At 44.1% G+C, this 21,030-nt stretch overlaps 2 protein-coding genes across 4 annotated transcripts in view; one reads left to right on the top strand and one right to left on the bottom strand.

The window, feature by feature from the left end:
- LOC106585677 (small G protein signaling modulator 1) overlaps window positions 1-3,956 on the top strand; it is a 71,343-nt gene extending 67,387 nt beyond the window's left edge. The window contains exon 25 of the mRNA XM_082968651.1: window positions 339-3,956. Within this exon, the coding sequence (XP_082824777.1) occupies window positions 339-427 (89 nt within the window). The 3' untranslated portion in view covers window positions 428-3,956. The remainder of the gene's footprint in view (window positions 1-338) is intronic.
- Window positions 3,957-8,702: 4,746 nt separating this feature from the next.
- Window positions 8,703-21,003, bottom strand: LOC106585681 (kinesin-like protein KIF27). Of its 3 annotated transcripts, none has more exons than XM_014172150.2 (15): window positions 20,556-21,003; window positions 20,134-20,445; window positions 19,656-19,868; window positions 18,574-19,502; window positions 18,318-18,461; window positions 18,006-18,176; window positions 17,771-17,937; window positions 16,676-16,806; window positions 16,463-16,584; window positions 13,366-13,428; window positions 12,969-13,142; window positions 12,614-12,829; window positions 12,324-12,533; window positions 10,003-10,201; window positions 8,703-9,891 (listed from the first exon to the last, which is right to left on the bottom strand). In XM_014172150.2, exons 2-15 carry the CDS (start codon window positions 20,429-20,431, stop codon window positions 9,524-9,526), a joined length of 3,405 nt encoding a protein of 1,134 aa, XP_014027625.2. In that variant the 5' UTR covers window positions 20,432-20,445; window positions 20,556-21,003; the 3' UTR covers window positions 8,703-9,523. The 3 variants fall into 3 exon arrangements, with proteins under 3 accessions (XP_014027625.2, XP_014027626.2, XP_014027624.2); XM_014172151.2 differs by having other exon boundaries at window positions 20,727-21,003; XM_014172149.2 differs by having other exon boundaries at window positions 20,134-21,003.
- Window positions 21,004-21,030: the final 27 nt, after the last annotated feature.

Raw genomic sequence — 21,030 nt, 5'->3', positions numbered from 1 at the left:
TCTCAAACTGTGTTTTTAATCCAAAATTAAATGAAATACAGACTACCCTGTGCTAATCAGTAGACTCTCGTGTCTGTTGTGGTGAATTGACATTACAATTGATTCACGTGAACCTGGTAAATAAAGTTTGCAGTGTAGCTAGCCACTGGATGGCTCTGATTATGAACTGTCAGCATGCAGTGAAAGGTCATACTCCAGCTCTGAGAATACAGAGTTACAGGGGAATGCAGGACTTACCCACATATACATCAAATAAATATGATGGTATAGCCTTGTGCATTGATGCTGGCAGTGGTTCAGCTGGTATGACATTTTCATCTTCTCTCGACTCCTTTCAGAAATGGCTGAGCATCACAACATCAAGCAGATCCTGACTCTGGCCCGGGACCTGGTGTGCAAGGTGCAGACTCTCATTGAGAACAAGTGATCTCCAGGAGCCATCCACTTTTCTTCCTTTATCCTCTTCCAGTTTCCGCTTAGTCTGTCTCAAGGCATCCCAGTCTGAACAGCTGCAAAAGAACAGATAGATCAGGGTTGTGTTTATTAGGCACCAAACTGAAGAAATGGGACTGAAACAGGCAGGAACTACTTAGACTTGTCCTATAACAAACGATCATTTTAATTTTCCTTCGCCAAATGTTTTTAAATGTGTTCCATTGAGTGCCCTGATGAACATGACCCAGATGCACTCAGATTAGGGGTTGCCTCATATACTATTCTATACCACCGCCTTCTTCACAGGGTCACCACCATTGTTCACTACCTTCTCATCTATGGTGGCAGGTAACCTAGTGGTTAGAAGTTGACTAGGTGAAAAATCTGTCAATGTGCCCTTGAGCAAGGCACTTAACCCTAATTGCTCCTGTAAGTAACTCTGGATAAGAGCGTCTGCTGATTTACTAAAATATCAAATGTATGTGAAACCAGCCAGGGTATACCATGTAATGCTATACCAGTACTTAAATTTCAGGTTTCATCATGGAACACCAAGGGAATGATGACTTTTACCTCCAGTTATTCTGTCAGTGAAACAGTTTGGTTGATTTTTTATTAAACTGTGACAAATATTTTGTCATAGTATGCGGTATGCCTTGTAGACCTACTGTTGATTGAAGTGGGGTTAGTATATACATACACAGAGATGGTTTCATAGACCTAGATACAATTATTTTACTCAAGAACTGAATATCAGTGAAACATAAATATGGACTATAGATAGTCCTAGAATATTTTAAGATGTGAAAGTTACCAAGTGCCATTCAGTACAGGAGTAGGCTTAACCTGGTCCGGTGAAACGTCCGAATGTTGGAGTTTAAACTCATTAACAGACTCCATCTGGAGCGGTAGTTTACCTGAGTAAATTAACTTACAGGTAGGGTACCTACCTACCTGATGTGCCAAAGGCCAGTGCAAGGAGAAAATTAGATCAGCTTAAATGTTATACTGTGTTGAATAAGTAGACTACCTCGCAAGTAACCCTGTCCCAAGTAAGTTGTTACTGAATGTAGTTTGGTAGGTACTGTAGGTGTTACCTTACAATCTATTTTGGAATTCCTTTAAACCAAAATGAAGTAAGATAATTAATTGGTTCACTTGAAGCGGCAATCAGCAGTTGAAACAATAATAAAGCGTACCCAGTCCCCCCACCCCACCCGTTTCGCAAAAAAACTGAGGGATGGGGCTGGAGAAATGTAATCACTCGCAAATTGATAGACAGAGCTATGGATGGAAGTACTGACCATCCATGATATCAACATTCTAGTTTTAACCATGTTTTGAGGCCATATAGTGTTTGTTTATATTTACTTTGTTCACAAACATTGGAGTAAAACAATCTTATATTTTGGGTTCTGATGGGCTATGACAGTTAAACTAAGCTCATGAGGCTTTTATAAGTTATATTTTTCAACAACAAATGGGTGCATATCATTAATTTATAAGTTTCAAAAAATGGATGTAGCAACCTCAGATTGGGCATATGAAGGGTAGAATGGTTCATTTTTACATAAAGACACGACACATACGTTTTCTTTGCTCTGTGGTTTAATTAGGTGTGAAATAGGAAATCATTTTATGGATTTCTTAATTCAGGAAATAAGAACATCGGTTTTTCCTCTTCCTTTCATCTCAGACTAAATCACCTGTTTCTATGTCATCTGTATCTGCTAAACTCCCATTGTAGTCAGGTCCTAACAGAGACATGCCACTGGTCTGTATACCCTGTAAATCTGTGTGTATGGGCATGACGTGTGGCACTGCACACTGTTAGGAGTCATGAATCTGTTGAAACCATGTCGGCAATTTAGTAATGGGCAGTGTTTTGATTATTTCCCATATTCTGCCTTGTTTGTCTATTCTATATTATGTCTGTACACTGTTGTGTGTGAATTGTACTGTAAGGAAAACTAAACAAAAGAGGCAAATCTAATCCTAGTCAAAACTTATATTTATGACTAAGAAAAACTTGTGTGATTGTACATGTGACTTATAGTTGTCTGGGCAGAAATGGTTACAAAAAGCAACAAAAGGCTATTTAACTGTGCTCTGATTTCTTATTCCATTATTTATATATTCCAGTCAGCCACTGTGTATTATGTACATTGTGTGGCTTTCTCAGTACCTTGTATAGTCTTACGGCATTTTATGTTCAGCTGTTTTTTTAAGCAAATTCATGTTTTTTTGTTGTTGTTTTGCTTGGCCTGGCCACCAAAATAAATGTGTATTTGCAGAGATGAGGAGATCTAAGAATAGAGTCCAAAGAATGTCAAATTCACTCTTGCTTTAAAAGTTGGAAGATGATGATGAATACCATATAACATAGCCCAGCCATTGTGCTCTGTAACAGTTGTCGCTCATGGTTGCCAATTCAACAGTTGGGTGGATGCTTAGATCTCTGGCCAGTAGGATTAAGATGATATCGATATGAATCCATCTAAAAACAGGTTAATCTAGGAAACAGATTTTTATTTTATTTATTTCACCTTTATTTAACCAGGTAGGCTAGTTGAGAACAAGTTCTCATTTGCAACTGCGACCTGGCCAAGATAAAGCATAGCAATTCGACACATACAACAACACAGAGTTACACATGGAATAAACAAAACATACAGTCAATAATACAGTAGAACAAAAGAAATCTAAAAATCTATATACAATGAGTGCAAATGAGGTAAGTTAAGGCAATAAATAGGCCATGGTGGTGAAGTAATATACAATATAGCAATTAAACACTGGAATGGTAGATGTGCAGAAGATGAATGTGCAAGTAGAGATACTGTGGTGCAAAGGAGCAAGATAAATAAATAAATACAGTATGGGGATGAGGTAGGTAGATAGATGGGCTGTTTACAGATGGGCTATGTACAGGTGCAGTGATCTGTGAGCTGCTCTGACAGCTGGTGCTTAAAGCTAGTGAGGGAGATATGAGTCTCCAGCTTCAGTGATTTTTGCAGTTCGTTCCAGTCATTGGCAGCAGAGAACTGGAAGGAAAGACGACCAAAGGAGGAATTGGCTTTGGGGGTGACCAGTGAGATATAACTGCTGGAGCGCGTGCTACGAGTGGGTGCTTCTATGGTGACCAGTGAGCTGAGATAAGGCGGGGCTTTACCTAGCAGAGACTTGTAGATAACCTGTAGCCAGTGTGTTTGGCGATGAGTATGAAGCGAGGGCCAACCAACGAGAGCGTACAGGTCGCAGTGGTGGGTAGTGTATTGGGCTTTGGTGACAAAACGGATGGCACTGTGACAGACTGCATCCAGTTTGTTGAGTAGAGTGTTGGAGGCTATTTTATAGATGACATCACCGAAGTCGAGAATCGGTAGGATGGTCAGTTTTACGAGGGTATGTTTGGGAGCATGAGTCAAGGATGCTTTGTTGCGATATACAGTGAGGGAAAAAAGTATTTGATCCCCTGCTGATTTTGTACGTTTGCCCACTGACAAAGAAATTATCAGTCTATAATTTTAATGGTAGGTTTATTTGAACAGTGAGAGACAGAATAACAACAAAAAAATCCAGAAAAACGCATGTCAAAAATGTTATAAAATGATTTGCATTTTAATGAGGGAAATAAGTATTTGACCCCCTGTCAATCAGAAAGATTTCTGACTCCCAGGTGTCTTTTATACAGGTAACGAGCTGAGATTAGGAGCACACTCTTAAAGGGAGTGCTCCTAATCTCAGCTTGCTACCTGTATAAAAGACACCTGTCCACAGAAGCAATCAATCAATCAGATTCCAAACTCTCCACCATGGCCAAGACCAAAGAGCGCTCCAAGGATGTCAGGGACAAGATTGTAGACCTACCCAAGGCTGGAATGGGCTACAAGACCATCGCCAAGCAGCTTGGTGAGAAGGTGACAACAGTTGGTGCGATTATTCGCAAATAGAAGAAACACAAAAGAACTGTCAATCTCCCTCGGCCTGGGGCTCCATGCAAGATCTCACCTCGTGGAGTTGCAATGATCATGAGAACGGTGAGGAATCAGCCCAGAACTACATGGGAGGATCTTGTCAATGATCTCAAGGCAGCTGGGACCATAGTCACCAAGAAAACAATTGGTAACACACTACGCCGTGAAGGACTGAAATCCTGCAGCGCCCGCAAGGTCCCCCTGCTCTAGAAAGCACATATACATGCCCGTCTGAAGTTTGCCAATGAACATCTGAATGATTCAGAGGACAACTGGGTGAAAGTGTTGTGGTCAGATGAGACCAAAATGGAGCTCTTTGGCATCAACTCAACTCACCGTGTTTGGAGGAGGAGGAATGCTGCCTATGACCCCAAGAACACCATCCCCGCCGTCAAACATGGAGGTGGAAACATTATGCTTTGGGGGTGTTTTTCTGCTAAGGGAACAGGACAACTTCACCGCATCAAAGGGACGATGTGCGGGGCCATGAACCGTCAAATCTTGGGTGAGAACCTCCTTCTCTCAGCCAGGGCATTGAAAATGGGTCGTGGATGGGTATTCCAGCATGACAATGACCCAAAACACACGGCCAAGGCAACAAAGGAGTGGCTCAAGAAGAAGCACATTAAGGTCCTGGAGTGGCCTAGCCAGTCTCCAGACCTTAATCCCATAGAAAATCTGTGGAGGGAGCTTCAGGTCCGAGTTGCCAAACGTCAGCCTCGAAACCTTAATGACTTGGAGAAGATCTGCAAAGAGGAGTGGGACAAAATCCCTCCTGAGATGTGTGCAAACCTGGTGGCCAACTACAAGAAACGTCTGACATCTGTGATTGCTAACAAGGGTTTTGCCACCAAGTACTAAGTCATGTTTTGCAGAGGGGTCAAATACTTATTTCCCTCATTAAAATGCAAATCAATTTATAACATTTTTTACATGCGTTTTTCTGGATTTTTGTTGTTATTCTGTCTCTCACTGTTCAAATAAACCTACCATTAAAATTATAGACTGATCATTTCTTTGTCACTGGGCAAACGTACAAAATCAGCAGGGGATCAAATACTTTTTTCCCTCACTGTAGGAAGCTGATTCTAGATTTAATTTTGGATTGGAGATGCTTAATGTGAGTCTGGAAGGAGAGTTTACAGTCTAACCAGACACCTAGGTATTTGTAGTTGTCCACGTATTCTAAGTCAGAGCCGTCCAGAGTAGTGATGCTGGACGGGCGAGCAGGTGCGGGCAGTGATTGATTGAATAGCATGCATTTAGTTTTACTTGCGTTTAAGAGCAGTTGGAGGCCACGGAAGGAGAGTTGTATGGCATTGAAGCTCGTCTGGAGGGTAGTTAACACAGTGTCCAAAGAGGGGCCAGAAGTATACAGAATGGTGTCGTCTGCGTAGAGGTGGATCAGAGAATCACCAGCAGAAAGAGCAACATCATTGATGTATACAGAGAAGAGAGTCGGCCCGAGAATTGAAACCTGTGGCACCCCCATAGAGACTGCCAGAGGTCCAGACAACAGGCCCTCCGATTTGACACACTGAACTCTATCAGAGAAGTAGTTGGTAAACCAGGCGACGCAATCATTTGAGAAACCAAGGCTGTCGAGTCTGCCAATAAGAATGTGGTGATTGACAGAGTCGAAAGCCTTGGCCAGGTCAATGAATACGGCTGCACAGTAATGTCTCTTATCGATGGCGGTTATGATGTCGTTTAGGACCATGAGCGTGGCTGAGGTGCACCCATGACCAGCTCTGAAACCAGATTGCATAGTGGAGAAGGTATGGTGGGATTCGAAATGGTCGGTAATCTATTTGTTAACTTGGCTTTCGAAGACCTTAGAAAGACAGGGTAGGATAGATATAGGTCTGTAGCAGTTTGGGTCTAGAGTGTGGGTCTAGAGCGATACGAAAGAGAGGTTGAACAGGTTAGTAATAGGGGTTGCAACAATTTCGGCAGATCATTTTAGAAAGAGAGGGTCCAGATTGTCTAGCCCGGCTGATTTGTATGGGTCCAGATTTTTCAGCTCTTTCAGAACATCAGCTATCTGGATTTGGGTGAAGGAGAAATGGTGGGGGCTTTGGCGGGTTGCTGTGGAGATGAATTATTAGGGGTGTATTACTTTCTCTTGATGTAGCCTCGCTGTTGAGATTTATGCAAGGGATTGTGTGCTTTCATTCCCTTAAATGAATGCTAATCGTAAATGAATATATCTCTTGAATCCCCATTCCTGTTTTTCATTGCCTAGGTAGAACATCACTTCAGTTTTACCAGTGTTGTTTCATGAATGTGTTAACAACTATTGCCTTGAGTGTTGGTGGTTGTCTGTGAATACAAAGTGCTTTATGTTACACCAGAATAAGAATTATTCTGGTGTAACAAGAATTGTATTATCTTGTAACATGTATTTACTTGCTAACATATTTATTTATTCATTAAGTTTCTGCTTTTGTATGTAAAACTTGATATTTTGTGGTCGGTAATAAACAAATATATTGAATTTTTTTTACAAAATACAAATATATATACATATACATTTTTATACACACATACACACACACACACACACTTGAAGTCAGAAGTTTACATACACTTAGGTTGGAGTCATTAAAACTCATTTTTCAACCACTCCACAAATTTCTTGTTAACAAACTATAGTTTTGGCAAGTCGGTTAGGACATCTACTTTGAGCATGACACAAGTAATTTTTCCAACAATTGTTTACAGACAGATTATTTCACTTATAATTCACTGTATCACAATTCCAGTGGGTCAGAAGTTTACATACACTAAATTGACTGTACCTTTAAACAGCTTGGAAAATGTCAGAAAATGATGTCACGACTTTAGAAGCTTCTGATAGGCTAATTTACATCATTTGAATCAATTGGAGGTGTACTTGTGGATGTATTTCAAGGCCTACCTTCAAACTCAGTACTTCTTTGCTTGACATCATTGGAAAATCAAAAGAAATCAGCCAAGACCTCATAAAAATAAATTGTAGACCTCCACAAGCCTGGTTCATCCTTGGGAGCGATTTCCAAACACCTGAAGGTACCAAGTTCATCTGTACAAACAATAGTACGCAAGTATAAACACCATGGGACCACGCAGCCGTCATACCGCTCAGGAAGGAGACGCGTTCTGTGTCCTAGAGGTGAACGTACTTTGATGTGAAGTGCAAATCAATCCCAGAACAACAGCAAAGGACCTTGTGAAGATGCTTGAGGAAAAAGGTACAAAAGTATTTATATCCACAGTAAAACGAGTCCTATAATCGACATAACCTGAAAGGCCGCTCAGCAAGGAAGAAGCCACTGCTCCAAAACTGCCATAAAAAAGCCAGACTACGGTTTGTAAAGATCGTACTTTTTGAAGAAATGTCCTCTGATCTGATGACACAAAAATAGAACTGTTTGGCCATAATGACCATTGCTATGTTTGTAGGAAAAAGGGGGAGGCTTGCAAGCCGAAGAACACCATCCCAACCGTGAAGCACGGGGTGGCAGCATCATGTTGTGGAGGTGCTTTGCTGCAGGAGGGACTGGTGTACTTCATAAAATAGATGGCATCATGAGGGAGGAAAAGTATGTGGATATATTGAAGCAATATCTCAAGACATCAGTCAGGAAGTTAAAGCTTGGTCGCAAATGGGTCTTCCAAATGGACAATGACCCCAAGCATACTTCCAAAGTTGTGGCAAAATGACTTAAGGACAACAAAGTCAAGGTATTGGGAGTGGCCATCACAAAGCCCTGACCTCAACCCCATAGAAAATTTGTGGGCAGAACTGAAAATGCGTGTGTGAGCAAGGAGGCCTACAAACCTGACTCAGTTACACCAGCTCTGTCAGGAGGAATGGGCCAAAATTCACCCAAGCTTGTGGAAGGTTACCCGTAACGTTTGACCCAAGTTAAACAATATAAAGGCAATGCTACCAAATACTAATTGAGTGTATGTAAACTTCTGACCCACTGGGGATGTGATGAAAGAAATAAAAGCTGAAATAAATAATTCACTCTTCTATTATTCTGACATTTCAAATTCTTAAAATAAAGTGGTGATCCTAACTGACCTAAGACAGGAATTTTTACAATGATTAAATGTCAGGAATTGTGAAAAACTGAGTTTAAATGTATTTGGCTAAGGTGTATGTAAACTTCCAACATATATATATATATATATATATATATTTTAAATGCCTTCCAATTGCCTATCTAATGTAGCTTTATTTCTGCATCTCATCTTGAGAACTACATTACACAGGCATGAATTACGGCTCCAACAAGAATGTTTTGAATATATTTTTATTTTGAGGCCTACTGGATCCTTAAGCTTTTTGTTTGAGGGGTGGTGGTGGATCACTAGCCTTGTGTCAGCCATGCTACTTAAGATCAGACTAACATTTTGGGGAATATATTAGTTATATACATGTATAAGTTATATTTTTCAAGAATCAATGGGTACCAGTAATTAAAATGACCATTGGACAGCAGTAACTATTGCAAGTTGCACCTTTAACATTAAACAGGACACTGCAAAGACAAATGTAGATCAAATTGGTGAATCGTGCAAATTAACAGGTTTGATCCAATCAATTTGATGTCAACAGTTGTTCAACAGTTGTTCAACACTTAAATAACCAAAACCACACAAGGAAACCGAGTAAATCACAGGTAAATTCTATTGCATGAATGACCACTGGCTTGCTTTAGAGTTTGGAGTGGCCCGAGGGTCTAGAACACGGCCAACACACTATCTTATAAACAAAGACATCTTTAAAAGTAAAATAATTTAAACATAAAAATCACATTTCTAATACACATTATTTTGATATCCATTTAGCTGTGGGCTCATCTATCTCTGACTAACTGATGAGTCTGCAGTTTGAAGTGCAATTCACTCAGACTTTAGTGCTGTAAAGTGCAGAGAGGGTTTTCACTCCGTGGAATCAGTTGACGTGTCTCAACAGTTTCACAGTTAGTGGCTTCTGTTCCTTGCCTCCTCCCTTTCATCCACATTGATCTTATTTGACTTAGATTCACCTGACCTCTTCTTCTAGATCAGTGTGGACAAATGAAAAAAAGTGGTTGATATGTGCTCAAGCCTCCTGGTCAGTAAGTGTTTCTGGGCACTTCAATGGAGTCCTCCTGGAATGAGCCTCTGCTGGCCCTCATGGTATACCGCACCCTAGTGCTGCGGGGGTCAGAGGGTGAGAGCTGCCTCAGCTCCCTACGGGACAGACGGACAGGGGCCAGCTCCACTCTGGGAGTCTGCAGGCTGGGGCTGTCCCCTGCTCCATCACTGGCCCCCTTCCTGCCCTGGGTCTGCAGTTCTGGAGCCTGAGGGGGGAGGGATTTGGTAACCAGCTCTCGGAGCTTCCTCTTCAGCTCACGACTGGAGCTCTTATAGAAGAACAGGTCTCTCTCCAGCTGCTGCAGCCTAGCCTGGACCGCCTGACCACTGTTCCCTGAGCCACCCTCTACACACAAACAGAAAATTAGCAGTGAGAATACTGTAAAACACACAATGAAAAGGCAGGAAACACTCTCAAACATTTACCACATTGATGCATACACACACAGACACGGACCTCGGCACTGCTGCAGTAGTAACTGTATGCTATGTTGGTGCTCTCGATGCTGCTCAGTGAGCCGGCGGTCTGTGTCCAGAGTGAGGCGCTGTAGAGCTGCCTCCATCTCCCTGGTCACTGCCTCCTGCTCTCCAGTCTGCAGCTCCAGCTCCTCACAGCGCAGCTGCAGCCGCTGCTCCGACTCCCTCAGACACACCACCTGGAGGGGCCAAGGGAATGCTTTCAACATTTGCCAGCTTAGTAGGAGGCTAATGGAAGGTTAGGAGTGTAGTGCATGTCTTATTTTGGCCTACGTAGAACTTTGAGATTACTTTGACATGAAAAGCACTATACAAATTAAATGTATAGTCATCATCATCTCTTGAACCAGTCCTACTTCTGAGCCAAACCTTTTTCAAACTCTTAAAATCTCAATCCCAGCCCCCCAGCCTTTCCGCAAATGAGGGTTCTAATGCAGTGTACTGTCAACCAGGTACCACTTTGTTGTAGGCATCACCTAGTTCTCCCTTTGTGGGTGAATATCCAAAACAGCATGCATAATAGCATGTTCCACTATCCAGTACAGTCTCAAAGCTGACTAGGCTAGCGAGAACCTCCCTCTCCCGAATGGTTATTACAAAGCGAAGTCTCTGACGCTCATCGGATGTGGCAGGGCTTGCAAACCATAACAGACTACAAAGGGAAGCACAGCCAAGAACTGCCCAGTGACACAAGCCTACCAGACGAGCTAAACTACTTCTATGCTCGCTTCGAAGCACATAACACTGAAACATGCATGAGAGCACCAGCTGTTCCGGAAGACTGTGTGATCACGCTCTCCGCAGCCAATGTGAGTAAGACCTTTAAACAGGTCAACATTCACAAGACCGCAGGGCCAGACGGATTACCAGGACATGTACTGCGAGCATGCACTGACCAACTGGCAAGTGTCTTCACTGACATTTTCAACCTCTCCCTGTCCGAGTCTGTAATACCAACATATTTCGGTAGCCTGCTTAAATTACTACCAACCCGTAGCACTCACATCCGTAGCCATGAAGTGCTTTGAAAGGCTGGTCATGGCTCACATCAACACCATTATCCCAGAAACCCTAGACCCACTAATTTGCATACCGCCCTAACAGATCCACAGATGATGCAATCTCTATTGCACTCCACACTGCCCTTTCCCACCTGGACAAAAGGAACATCTATGTGAGAATGCTATTCATTGACTACAGCTCAGCGTTCAACACCATAGTGCCCTCAAAGCTCATCAATAAGCTAAGGACCCTGGGACTGAACACTTCCCTCTGTAACTGGATCCTGGACTTCCTGACGGGCCGCCCCCAGGTGGTAAGGGTAGGTAACAACACATCCGCCACACTGATCTTCAACACGGGCCCCTCAGGTGTGCGTGCTCAGGCCCCTCCTGTACTCCCTGTTCACTCATGACTGCATGGCCAGGCACGACTCCAACACCATCATTAAGTTTGCCGATGACAACAGTGGGCCTGATCACCGACAACGACGAGACAGCCTATAGGGAGGAGGTCAGAGACCTGGCCGTGTGGTGCCAGGACAACAACCTCTCCCTCAACGTGATCAAGACAAAGGAGATGATTGTGGACTACAGGAAAAAGAGGACCGAGCACGCCCCCATTCTCATCGACAGGGCTGTAGTGGAGCAGGTTGAGAGCTTTAAGTTCCTTGGTGTCCACATCACCAACAAACTAACATGGTCCAAGCACACCAAGACAGTAATGAAGAGGGCACGACAAAATCTATTCCCCCTTAGGAGACTGAAAAGATTTGGCATGGGTCCTCAAAAGGTTCTACAGCTGCACCATCGAGAGCATCCTGACTGGTTGCATCACTGCCTGGTATGGCAACTGCTCGGCCTCCGACCGCAAGGCACTACAGAGGGTTGTGTGAACGGCCCAGTACATCACTGGGGCCAAGCTTCCTGCTATCCAGGACCTCTATACCAGGCGGTGTCAGAGGAAGGCCCTAAAAATTGTCAAAGACTCCAGCCACCCTGGTCATAGACTGTTCTCTCTGCTACCACACGGCAAGCGGTACCGGAGTGCCAAGTCTAGGTCCAAAAGGCTTCTTAACAGCGTCTACCCCCAATCCATAAGACTGCTGAACACTTAATCAAATGGCTAACCGGAGTATTTGCATTGACCCGCCCCAATCATTGGAGATGAAAAGGCTCTGGTCGGATAGGCACCGCAATAACATCTGCTAAACGTGTATGCAACCAATAAAATTTGATTTTGATTTAGTTTGGTCGCTCAAAGTAGTTTGTGGTGAGTGTGTGTGTGTGTTGGGACTCTGACCTTGTTGAAGTATTTGACCAACAGTGCAGAGGCCTCTGGAAGTGGCAGCTCCCTTAGCGCCCTCATGATGTCCTCGTCTTCGTCTCCGTGGGCGGGGTTTGATGTGTCCCCGAGCTCTCTCTGTCTCTCCTGGATGGAACGGTTCTTAAACTCTACAGCAGCATCCAACGCCTCCAGGGCCTCCTCCAACTGCAGCAGGGCATGCTCCTCCTATACACACACACCACTGATCAGCCCCTGCAGTCAGAGTGACACCCAGCCGGAAGGAAGGTGGTGAACGTTGAGCTCACCTCTGGCGTGAGCACTCTGCCGTCTCTCAGCTGTGTGTCCAGGGTGTCCCTCCTCAGACGCAGGCTCTCCCTCTCCTTCAGCAGCTCCTCCATAGACACTCCACACAGCCCTGCTGCCGGGGAGGACAGTCTCCTCCTTACACCTCCTCTCTCCTCCAGCTCCTGATCCAAAGCTCCCAGACGAGCCGACACTCGCAGAAAGTCCTGACTCAGAGCCTGAGGAATACACATGAACGTACCCACACACACTTTCAATATCAGATAACACTGGAATGCCGTAACTTACACAAAAATATAATATACCTTTTTATTTCAATAGAATGCTTTGGATTTCTATGCACCGCTCTGTGTTTACCTGGCTGGAGCGGAGCCTCTTGATCTGCAGCTGTTTCCTCTCCTGGACACAGGCCTCTCGGTGCTGCAGCACTTCTTCTCTGTGCCTCAGCTCCTCCTCCAGCTCTTGCAGGCCCCTCCTCCTCTGCAGAGCACGCTCCTCCTCTTGCTCCAGCCACGTGCGACTCTCAGACAGCTAGGCATCGTACACGGCCAAAACGAACACATCCACATTTCAAAACACACAAACACAATTTGACTATTTTAAACTATGTTGAATATCCAAATGAGATCTAAGGAATCACCATGACTGCATGGTGAACAATGAAATAGCCTTTTTTGCCATAACAAACACATCGTGCAGGGAGGGGCAGCCGAACCTAAATCTGTGATCATTTGCAGATGTCATGTGGGCTCACCTTTTCCTCCGAGTCTTTACATGCTCCATTCTGAAAGACAGCCATATTGTCTGTCCCCAGGTCCTGCAACACAGCAGCATCAAACCCTTTAGCATGCTGTTCACATGCACATTACTACATTTGAAAAACAAAATGGCAGCCCCACCACTTGGTTTGCTGTGAGGCTGAAGGATGGGACTGGAGAAATGTAACCACTTGCAAATTCATAGATGGAGCTACAGTTGGAGTCGGAAGTTTACATACACCTTGGCCAAATACCTTTAAACTCAGTTTTTCACAATTCCTGACATTTAATCCTTGTAAAAATTCCCTGTCTTAGGTCAGTTAGGATCACCACTTTATTTTAAGAATGTGAAATGTCAGAATAACAGCAGAGAGAATGATTTCTTTCAGCTTTTATTTCTTTCATCACATTCCCAGTGGGTCAGAAGTTTACATACACTCAATTAGTATTTGGTAGCATTGCCTTTAAATTGTTTAACTTGGGTCAAACATTTCGGGTAGCCTTCCACAAGCTTCCCAGAATAAATTGGGTGAATTTTGGCCCATTCCTCCTGACAGAGCTGGTGTAACTGAGTCAGGTTTGTAGGCCTCCTTGCTCGCACACGCTTTTTCAATTCTGTCCACAAAAATGTTCGTCCTTTGCTGTTGTTCTGGGATTGATTTGCACTTTTCGCACCAAAGTACGTTCATCTCTAGGACACAGAACGCGTCTCTTTCCTGAGCGGTATGACGGATGCATGGTCCCATGGTGTTTATACTTGCGAACTATTGTTTGTACAGATGAGCGTGGTACCTTCAGGCATTTGGAAATTGCTCCCAAGGATGAACCAGACTTGTGGAGGTCTACAATTTTTTTTTCTGAGGTCTTGGCTGATTTCTTTTGAGTTCCCCATGATGTCAAGCAAGAGGCACTGAGTTTGAAGGTAGGCCTTGAAATACATCCACAGGTACACCTCCAATTGACTCAAATTATGTCAATTAGCCTATCAGAAGCTTCTAAAGCCATGACATCATTTTCTGGAATTTTCCAAGCTGTTTAAAGGCACAGTCAACTAAGTGTATGTAAACCTCTGACCCACTGGAATTGTGATACAGTGAATTATAGTGAAATAATAATAAGTGAAATAATCTGTCATTAAACCATTGTTGGAAATATTACTTGTGTCATGCACAAAGTAGATGTCCTAACCGACTTGCCAAGACTATAATTTCTTTACAAAAAAATTTGTGGAGTGGTTGAAAAACAAGTTTTAATGACTCCAACCTAAGTGTATGTAAACTTGTATATATGGATGCAAGGACTGAGAGTCTGATGTCAACAGAAGTTCTGTATTAATGCTCCTTGAATGGGTATCGCTATAAATAAAATGGGGCCAACGTTTGACAGTGGGATAAAACATTTTTTTCAAACAATGGTAAATAAAGGATTTTCATGCAGCTCCCCGTTTACTTAGAGGAATAATAGTGAATATATGCAAATTGCCCTAGAACTCCACCTATAAAACAACATAGGTTTAGGACTATACATCCTTTAAGCAGAGTTCATACCGACATTGGCAAATCAAATTCAAAGACTTTTCAGACTTTTTCAAGCACTGAATTATAATTTTGAAGGACATCAATGTTATACATTATAGAACCCCCCCCCCCCCCACACCAAAAAAACGAAATAGGCCTTTAACATTTACTAGAAAAATAGTGCCGTTTTTAGGCCTTCCCAATGCATTGATATTGAAATGATTATGACATTCTAAAATATGTGAGAATAATGTGGACATTGCCTGACTAAATAGATTGGATGCATGGATGGTGATTTTTCAGTAGCCTATGTGGCCGACGCTGGCACACACAATAAAGCCATGAATAGCGGAAGCATTAATCTCACCATTGCTATTTTTATAAAGTGACCAAAAACCAGCTTCCTTTTTTGATGTAAGGATTTGAAGCCAATATTAGATGCTGTCGTCACCCTTAAATTGACGCGTCGGGAAACAAACAAGTGGCCCCATCTCACAAAAACGGATTAAAAAATGAAATCACAGACAATTATAAGGGAACAGAAGAACTTACAAATTGGCTACAATAATTACAAGGACTTTTCAAGCACCAAATTGAGGAACTGTCTGATTATCAAGGTAAGCATATTCCAGTACTTGAATTTCTGAGCAGACTACAACAGATGATCAACATCAAGTCGCTAGGGAAATTAGATCTAACATGGATCCAGGCACAACTGTCTTCACATGCATAACGAATGAGACACCAAAATATTCTGGACATTCCTCATGAACACCGTTTTTCCAGTTCTTGGGCTGTTGTTGCATCGCATGCACTATCACAACCACTGGTCATAACTTGACTGTCATTTGGAAAATTCCTTCTTAGAGCCTCTGATGTGTGAAAATACCGTAGCATAACTAATCAGCTGGACACCAAATGTGCATCCAACAAGTATTATGCATAATTATTAAAGAACCACGTTAATGACAGTATTCATTTAGGTTAAGAATCAAGGTAAAATGACTCGATTTGGCAATTGCATTTATTATTCAGGATTTGTGTGCCCATAAACTGTTTTCACTCCTTAACATACGACACTAAATGTTATGTAGTTACACTGCATTTCTGAGATCTCTATCCATCCAGGATAGATGAGATTTCTATCCATCCAGGATTCAAGTTCAATGTCTAATTTAACTGATTAATGCTTAATATATGATATCAACTACTTACACTGCCATAAATGCAAGGACAGAAAAGTTTTATCTCACACGATTTTGGACAAATCAGTCAAGACACCAAACATGACAAAGGATTAAACATAGGTTTTAAATCAACTCGTGAATTTTAATGAATATTTGTATCCCCCTTATATCTTAACGTAATGGCATGAAAAAAAAAATATATATTTTTATCAATGACTTTTCAACAGCTGTTACAAGTTCTCCAGTGTAGGAAATCCTCACTGGGACCCTAGTTTATAGAAAGACCAAAATGATTTAAGACTGTTCAATGAGTGCTGTATAAATGCTTTATGACTGCTCTATGAGTGCTGTATAAAATGTTCTCCGTATGTTGTATTGTTAGCACTGACCTTGGTCCTGTATAGATCCCTGGAGCCAATGGTCTGCAGGCTAGCCCTGCTCTGTGTCTCCGCCTGCTGTAGGCGCTGCAGATTCACCGTCTGACTCCGCCTCACCCTGCGCTCCTCGCGCTCTACGGAAGCACAGGCCGGGCTTAGCAATGAAACAGAAATGACAGGAAATATAAGACTCTTAAAGTGTTACATATAAATCACTGTATTTACCTGTAGGGAGTTTTGACGGTTGAGGTAACTGGAGCCCGTCCTGAATCTGGTCCAAACTAGTATTTTGCGTCTGGTTCTGGTTAAAACAGGCTGGGTTCGGTCTGCTTGTCCATGTGCGGTTCATTGAGTGCCTGCAATATAGATCAAAATTAAATAAGTATTGTGTCGTAAAAAAGTAGAACAATGACATAACTCAGAAGCAGGATATTATGGTACATTTCCACTGAGGATTTACCCCAGTGTTTTACCAAAAAGGCTCAGACTTTTGTGTTTCCACCTCCACGGCCCGGCTCCTGGGACTCACTGGGCCATGGCCTCAGTGGACCTGCTCTGATTTGGGGCCAGGGCATGTCCGCTAAGGGCTTTTAGGGCGGCATTTACAAAACAATGGCTAACTATGAACATGGGTTTACACCTTTGATGGTTAACACCTTCTCACAAAGCAATTGTTTTGATTATGCAGATGTTGTTGATTCTGCTCTTCAAAAGTCCTCACTGTCAGCTCTAGCTATGGAAACACAATGTCCCTAGTCTAACATCAGCTCTAGCTATGTAAACACAATGTCCCTAGTCTAACATCAGCTCTAGCTATGGAAACACAATGTCCCTAGTAGAACATCAGCTCTAGCTATGGAAACACAATGTCCCTAGTAGAACATCAGCTCTAGCTATGGAAACACAATGTCCCTAGTAGAACATCAGCTCTAGCTATGTAAACACAATGTCCCTAGTAGAACATCAGCCCTAGCTATGGAAACACAATGTCCCTAGTAGAACATCAGCTCTAGCTATGGAAACACAATGTCCCTAGTAGAACATCAGCTCTAGCTATGTAAACACAATGTCCCTAGTAGAACATCAGCTCTAGCTATGGAAACACAATGTCCCTAGTAGAACATCAGCTCTAGCTATGGAAACACAATGTCCCTAGTAGAACATCAGCTCTAGCTATGTAAACACAATGTCCCTAGTAGAACATCAGCCCTAGCTATAGAAACACAATGTCCCTAGTATAACATCAGGGTGTGTATACACTAGTGGAACAGCTGTTACAGTCTAAAAGCAGCATTACATTATTATATCAGTCTTTCTCACCTGAATCCCTTACTCCCCCCCTGATCCTCCTCCTCCGCTTCCTCCTGTTCTCTTTGTGGGCAGATGACCTCGTCTCTCTCTTCTATCTGTGCCAGCAGCAGCTGACTGCGGGTCTTAAAGGCAGCCATCACCCTCTCCAACGAACAGGCCGGAGGACTAGTGTGGATCTGCATAAGAGACACACAAAGACAAACTTAGCCATTGTCGCACACACATAGTTGCTCGGGACACGTACCTTCCTTGTACCACAATGGCCTTGGCTGATCAGGGGAACACTGTGAGGTCTCTTCGCAGACTTCCCAGAAGCCCCGGTTTCCAGCAAGGCTCCCGAGGATGCCATCCTGGAGGTCAGGAGGTCACCGCGGAGACGATCGATTAACAGCTGCTGCTCTACCAGCTGCTCGCTCTGCACACTCAAACAACGGAAAGCGTCAGTTGTCAACCAATGCAGAAATGCCCAATTCTATCTTTGCCTCTATGTTTCTCCATTTCTCGTTATCCTCCAGCTCAGCTCAGAGTCTCTGTGTCACTCTCTCTCTCTCCTTACCTGTTTGCGTCTGAGCTCCCTCTCCTCCTGTAAGGACTGGAGGTGTCTCTGTTTCTCCTGTAGCAGTGTTTGCACCTGCCTCTGCACCTGCTGCAGCTCTGCCTCCCTCTGGTCAAACACCTGCTCGTCTATAGCCAGAGTATCCTGATGGAGGGAAGGAGTGGGAGAGAGAGTTACAATTTATACCTCTAGTTAGAATACGGTGTAAAAATAGATAATATTGAGGGGAAAAAAGCTGGGAAACAGAGCCCACTACCTGACACTTCCTGAGCTCTCGTCTGAGCTGGAGGATGGTGTTGTGGTGAGGCTTGTCCCCTGTGTCCCCCACAGGGTGCTGGTGGTCAGTGTGGCAGGAGTGGCTAAGCTCCTCGTGTCTCCCCAGCCATTCCTGCAAGCGGTGCTGCAGAGCAGGACTCAGGGTGGAACTCTGGAGCTCCTCCAATATGAAGGCAGCGTCCTGTGCAAGGCAGCAGTACTGGGGCTCCTCCACTAGGCCCGCACCCCTGTTGTCAAGCTCTTCCTGAGGGGTCTGTTTGGAGCTGTCAGTCATAAAGACCCCTCCCCCTGTCTTATCCCTCTTTCTCAGTGCCTCTCTCAGAGTCTGGACTTCCTGCTCCAGCTCCTCCACACGAGCCTCTCCAGGCTGCCAGCCCGGACATGCCCTGGCAGGACACAACCCAGGCTGGTTCTTCACGTGGCGTGCCCGTGAGGCAAACTGCAGCACGCTCAACGTCTCTGTGACATTGTGGTGGGAGGGGCTGACGCAGGCCACCATGAGTGTGTGGGCAGAGCCACCCAGTGAGTCCCGGAGGAGGCGTGTAATCTTGGCATCACGGTACGGCACATGGTTGCCACGGCGATGGGGGTCAGAGAGTGCACGGATGACGTTGCCCAGAGCCAGCAAGCCGGTGTTAATGTGGACAGACTCTTTGAGGCGCAAGCCTGTGTTCCCAGTGCGCGCAGCCCGCTCCGACCCAGCCAGATCCACCAGGTGGAGTTTAGAGGAGCGGACAGAGCCGTCGTCGTGGTTATGCTGTGTCAACTGCACGGTGACAATTGCGTGAGAGCGGCTGGAGCGCTCATTCATCTGAGTGGGGCCAGTGTGTCTCAGGGCATTGCCAGCCTCCAGGACGCTCTGCAACTCCTCAGCTGAGGTAATCACAGTCTCTCTGGCCCCCACCACAACTGAAACACACATTCATTTCAGTCAGATTCCATACAGCATGTATGTTCACACCACCAGCCTCAGTATAACCTCTATCAACACTGTAAAACACATTCAATTCTGTCATACTGAATCCACACACACACCCTAGCACAGACAGTGAGGAGTGTTACCTGTGTTGCCCCTGTCGTCCTCTCTGATGTGCAGCTCTCTGTGTGCGGTGTGGAGCTCTAGCAGGTCCCTGAGCTCCTCCCGGTACAGTTCCACATAGGACACCCTCACATCTGCTGCAGACCTGACGTCTGCAGCCCTCCTCTCCCCCAGGAGCAAAAACAGATCTGCTGCAGCCTGACCAATGATCCCACTTTCCTCCTCCACCAGAGATGCTAACAAGGGTACAAGTATTACAGAGGGAGAGCAAGTTCCATGGTAAAAACACAAAAGCAGAGTTGTGATAATAAAAAGTGGCCTATAATCATAAAGTTCTCTGCATTTGCCTAACGTTTTCCTCCTGTTCCAGTGGCAGCTCAGTTCAGAATCGTAGTGGTAGGAGATTATTCAAGGACTAATGTCCGAACATCATCATCCCTCAATGCACTTGGTGTCTCCATGATGTCAAAGAGTACAGATAAGCTCATACTGTTAACTTACCAACATGTCCCCCGCCAAGGGTGTACGTCTTCCCAGAACCGGTTTGTCCGTAGGCGAACACTGTAGCATTGTAGCCGTCAACGAGGGATGCCACCAGAGGTTTGACACATGACTCGTAAAACTGATCCTGCGATGCAGTAGGTCCAAAGGCGTGGTCAAAAGAAAAGGTTCGGTCGCTTCCCAGCATCACCTGGGCGCTGTCGGGCACCACGCGCACACACACCTGGTGATTGTGTAGCACCTCTTTGGGAAGCAAAGGTCTGATCCGAACCGCAACCCGCACACACACTTCTCCCATGACCAAACAGGACGCTGGTAACATTATAGACAAAACAAGTCACTGTATTTACCTCTATGGAGTTTCACACAGACACTCACTCACTTTCCCTGAAGAAGGCATGTTTACAGAAAAAAAAGTCTACCTTGCTCACTTCTTCAGCAACCACGACTTTCTCGCACTTCGGACGGTGAAGCATAAAGTTGGCATATGGCGTTGTTTAACAGTATTTTAAACAACAACATAACACTTCAACTAACCCTTGATTGCTGGGTTCGCTACTTACTGTAGCTAACTAGTTTTCCATAAATCTTACCGTCAGTCTCTGCTTTTGTTGTTCTTCTCGGCTGATTTATGTCCGTTTTTTGTCGTCACTAGTTACTGCAGCCACAAATTCATAAACCCCGCCTATTTCTACAATCTCTTTTCTTGAAAGTGGATTTTAAACCTAACCCTAACTTTCACCAACCTGCTAACATTGTCTGACCCTAACCTTAAATTAAGGCCAAGCTCATTTAGTTTTCTTGAATTTGTACGATATAGACTTTGAGGCTGTAGTAACTAGTGAACTGTTTTTGTTGTCTCTCAGTTGCCATGGGATACCACCGATAAGTCAAAGA

Source organism: Salmo salar, chromosome 24 (genome assembly GCF_965601325.2).
Source record: "Salmo salar chromosome 24, fSalSal1, whole genome shotgun sequence".
Taxonomy (NCBI): domain Eukaryota; kingdom Metazoa; phylum Chordata; class Actinopteri; order Salmoniformes; family Salmonidae; genus Salmo; species Salmo salar.
The sequence above is the reverse complement of the archived record's forward strand: the minus strand, read 5'-3'. Positions and strand labels throughout refer to the sequence as shown.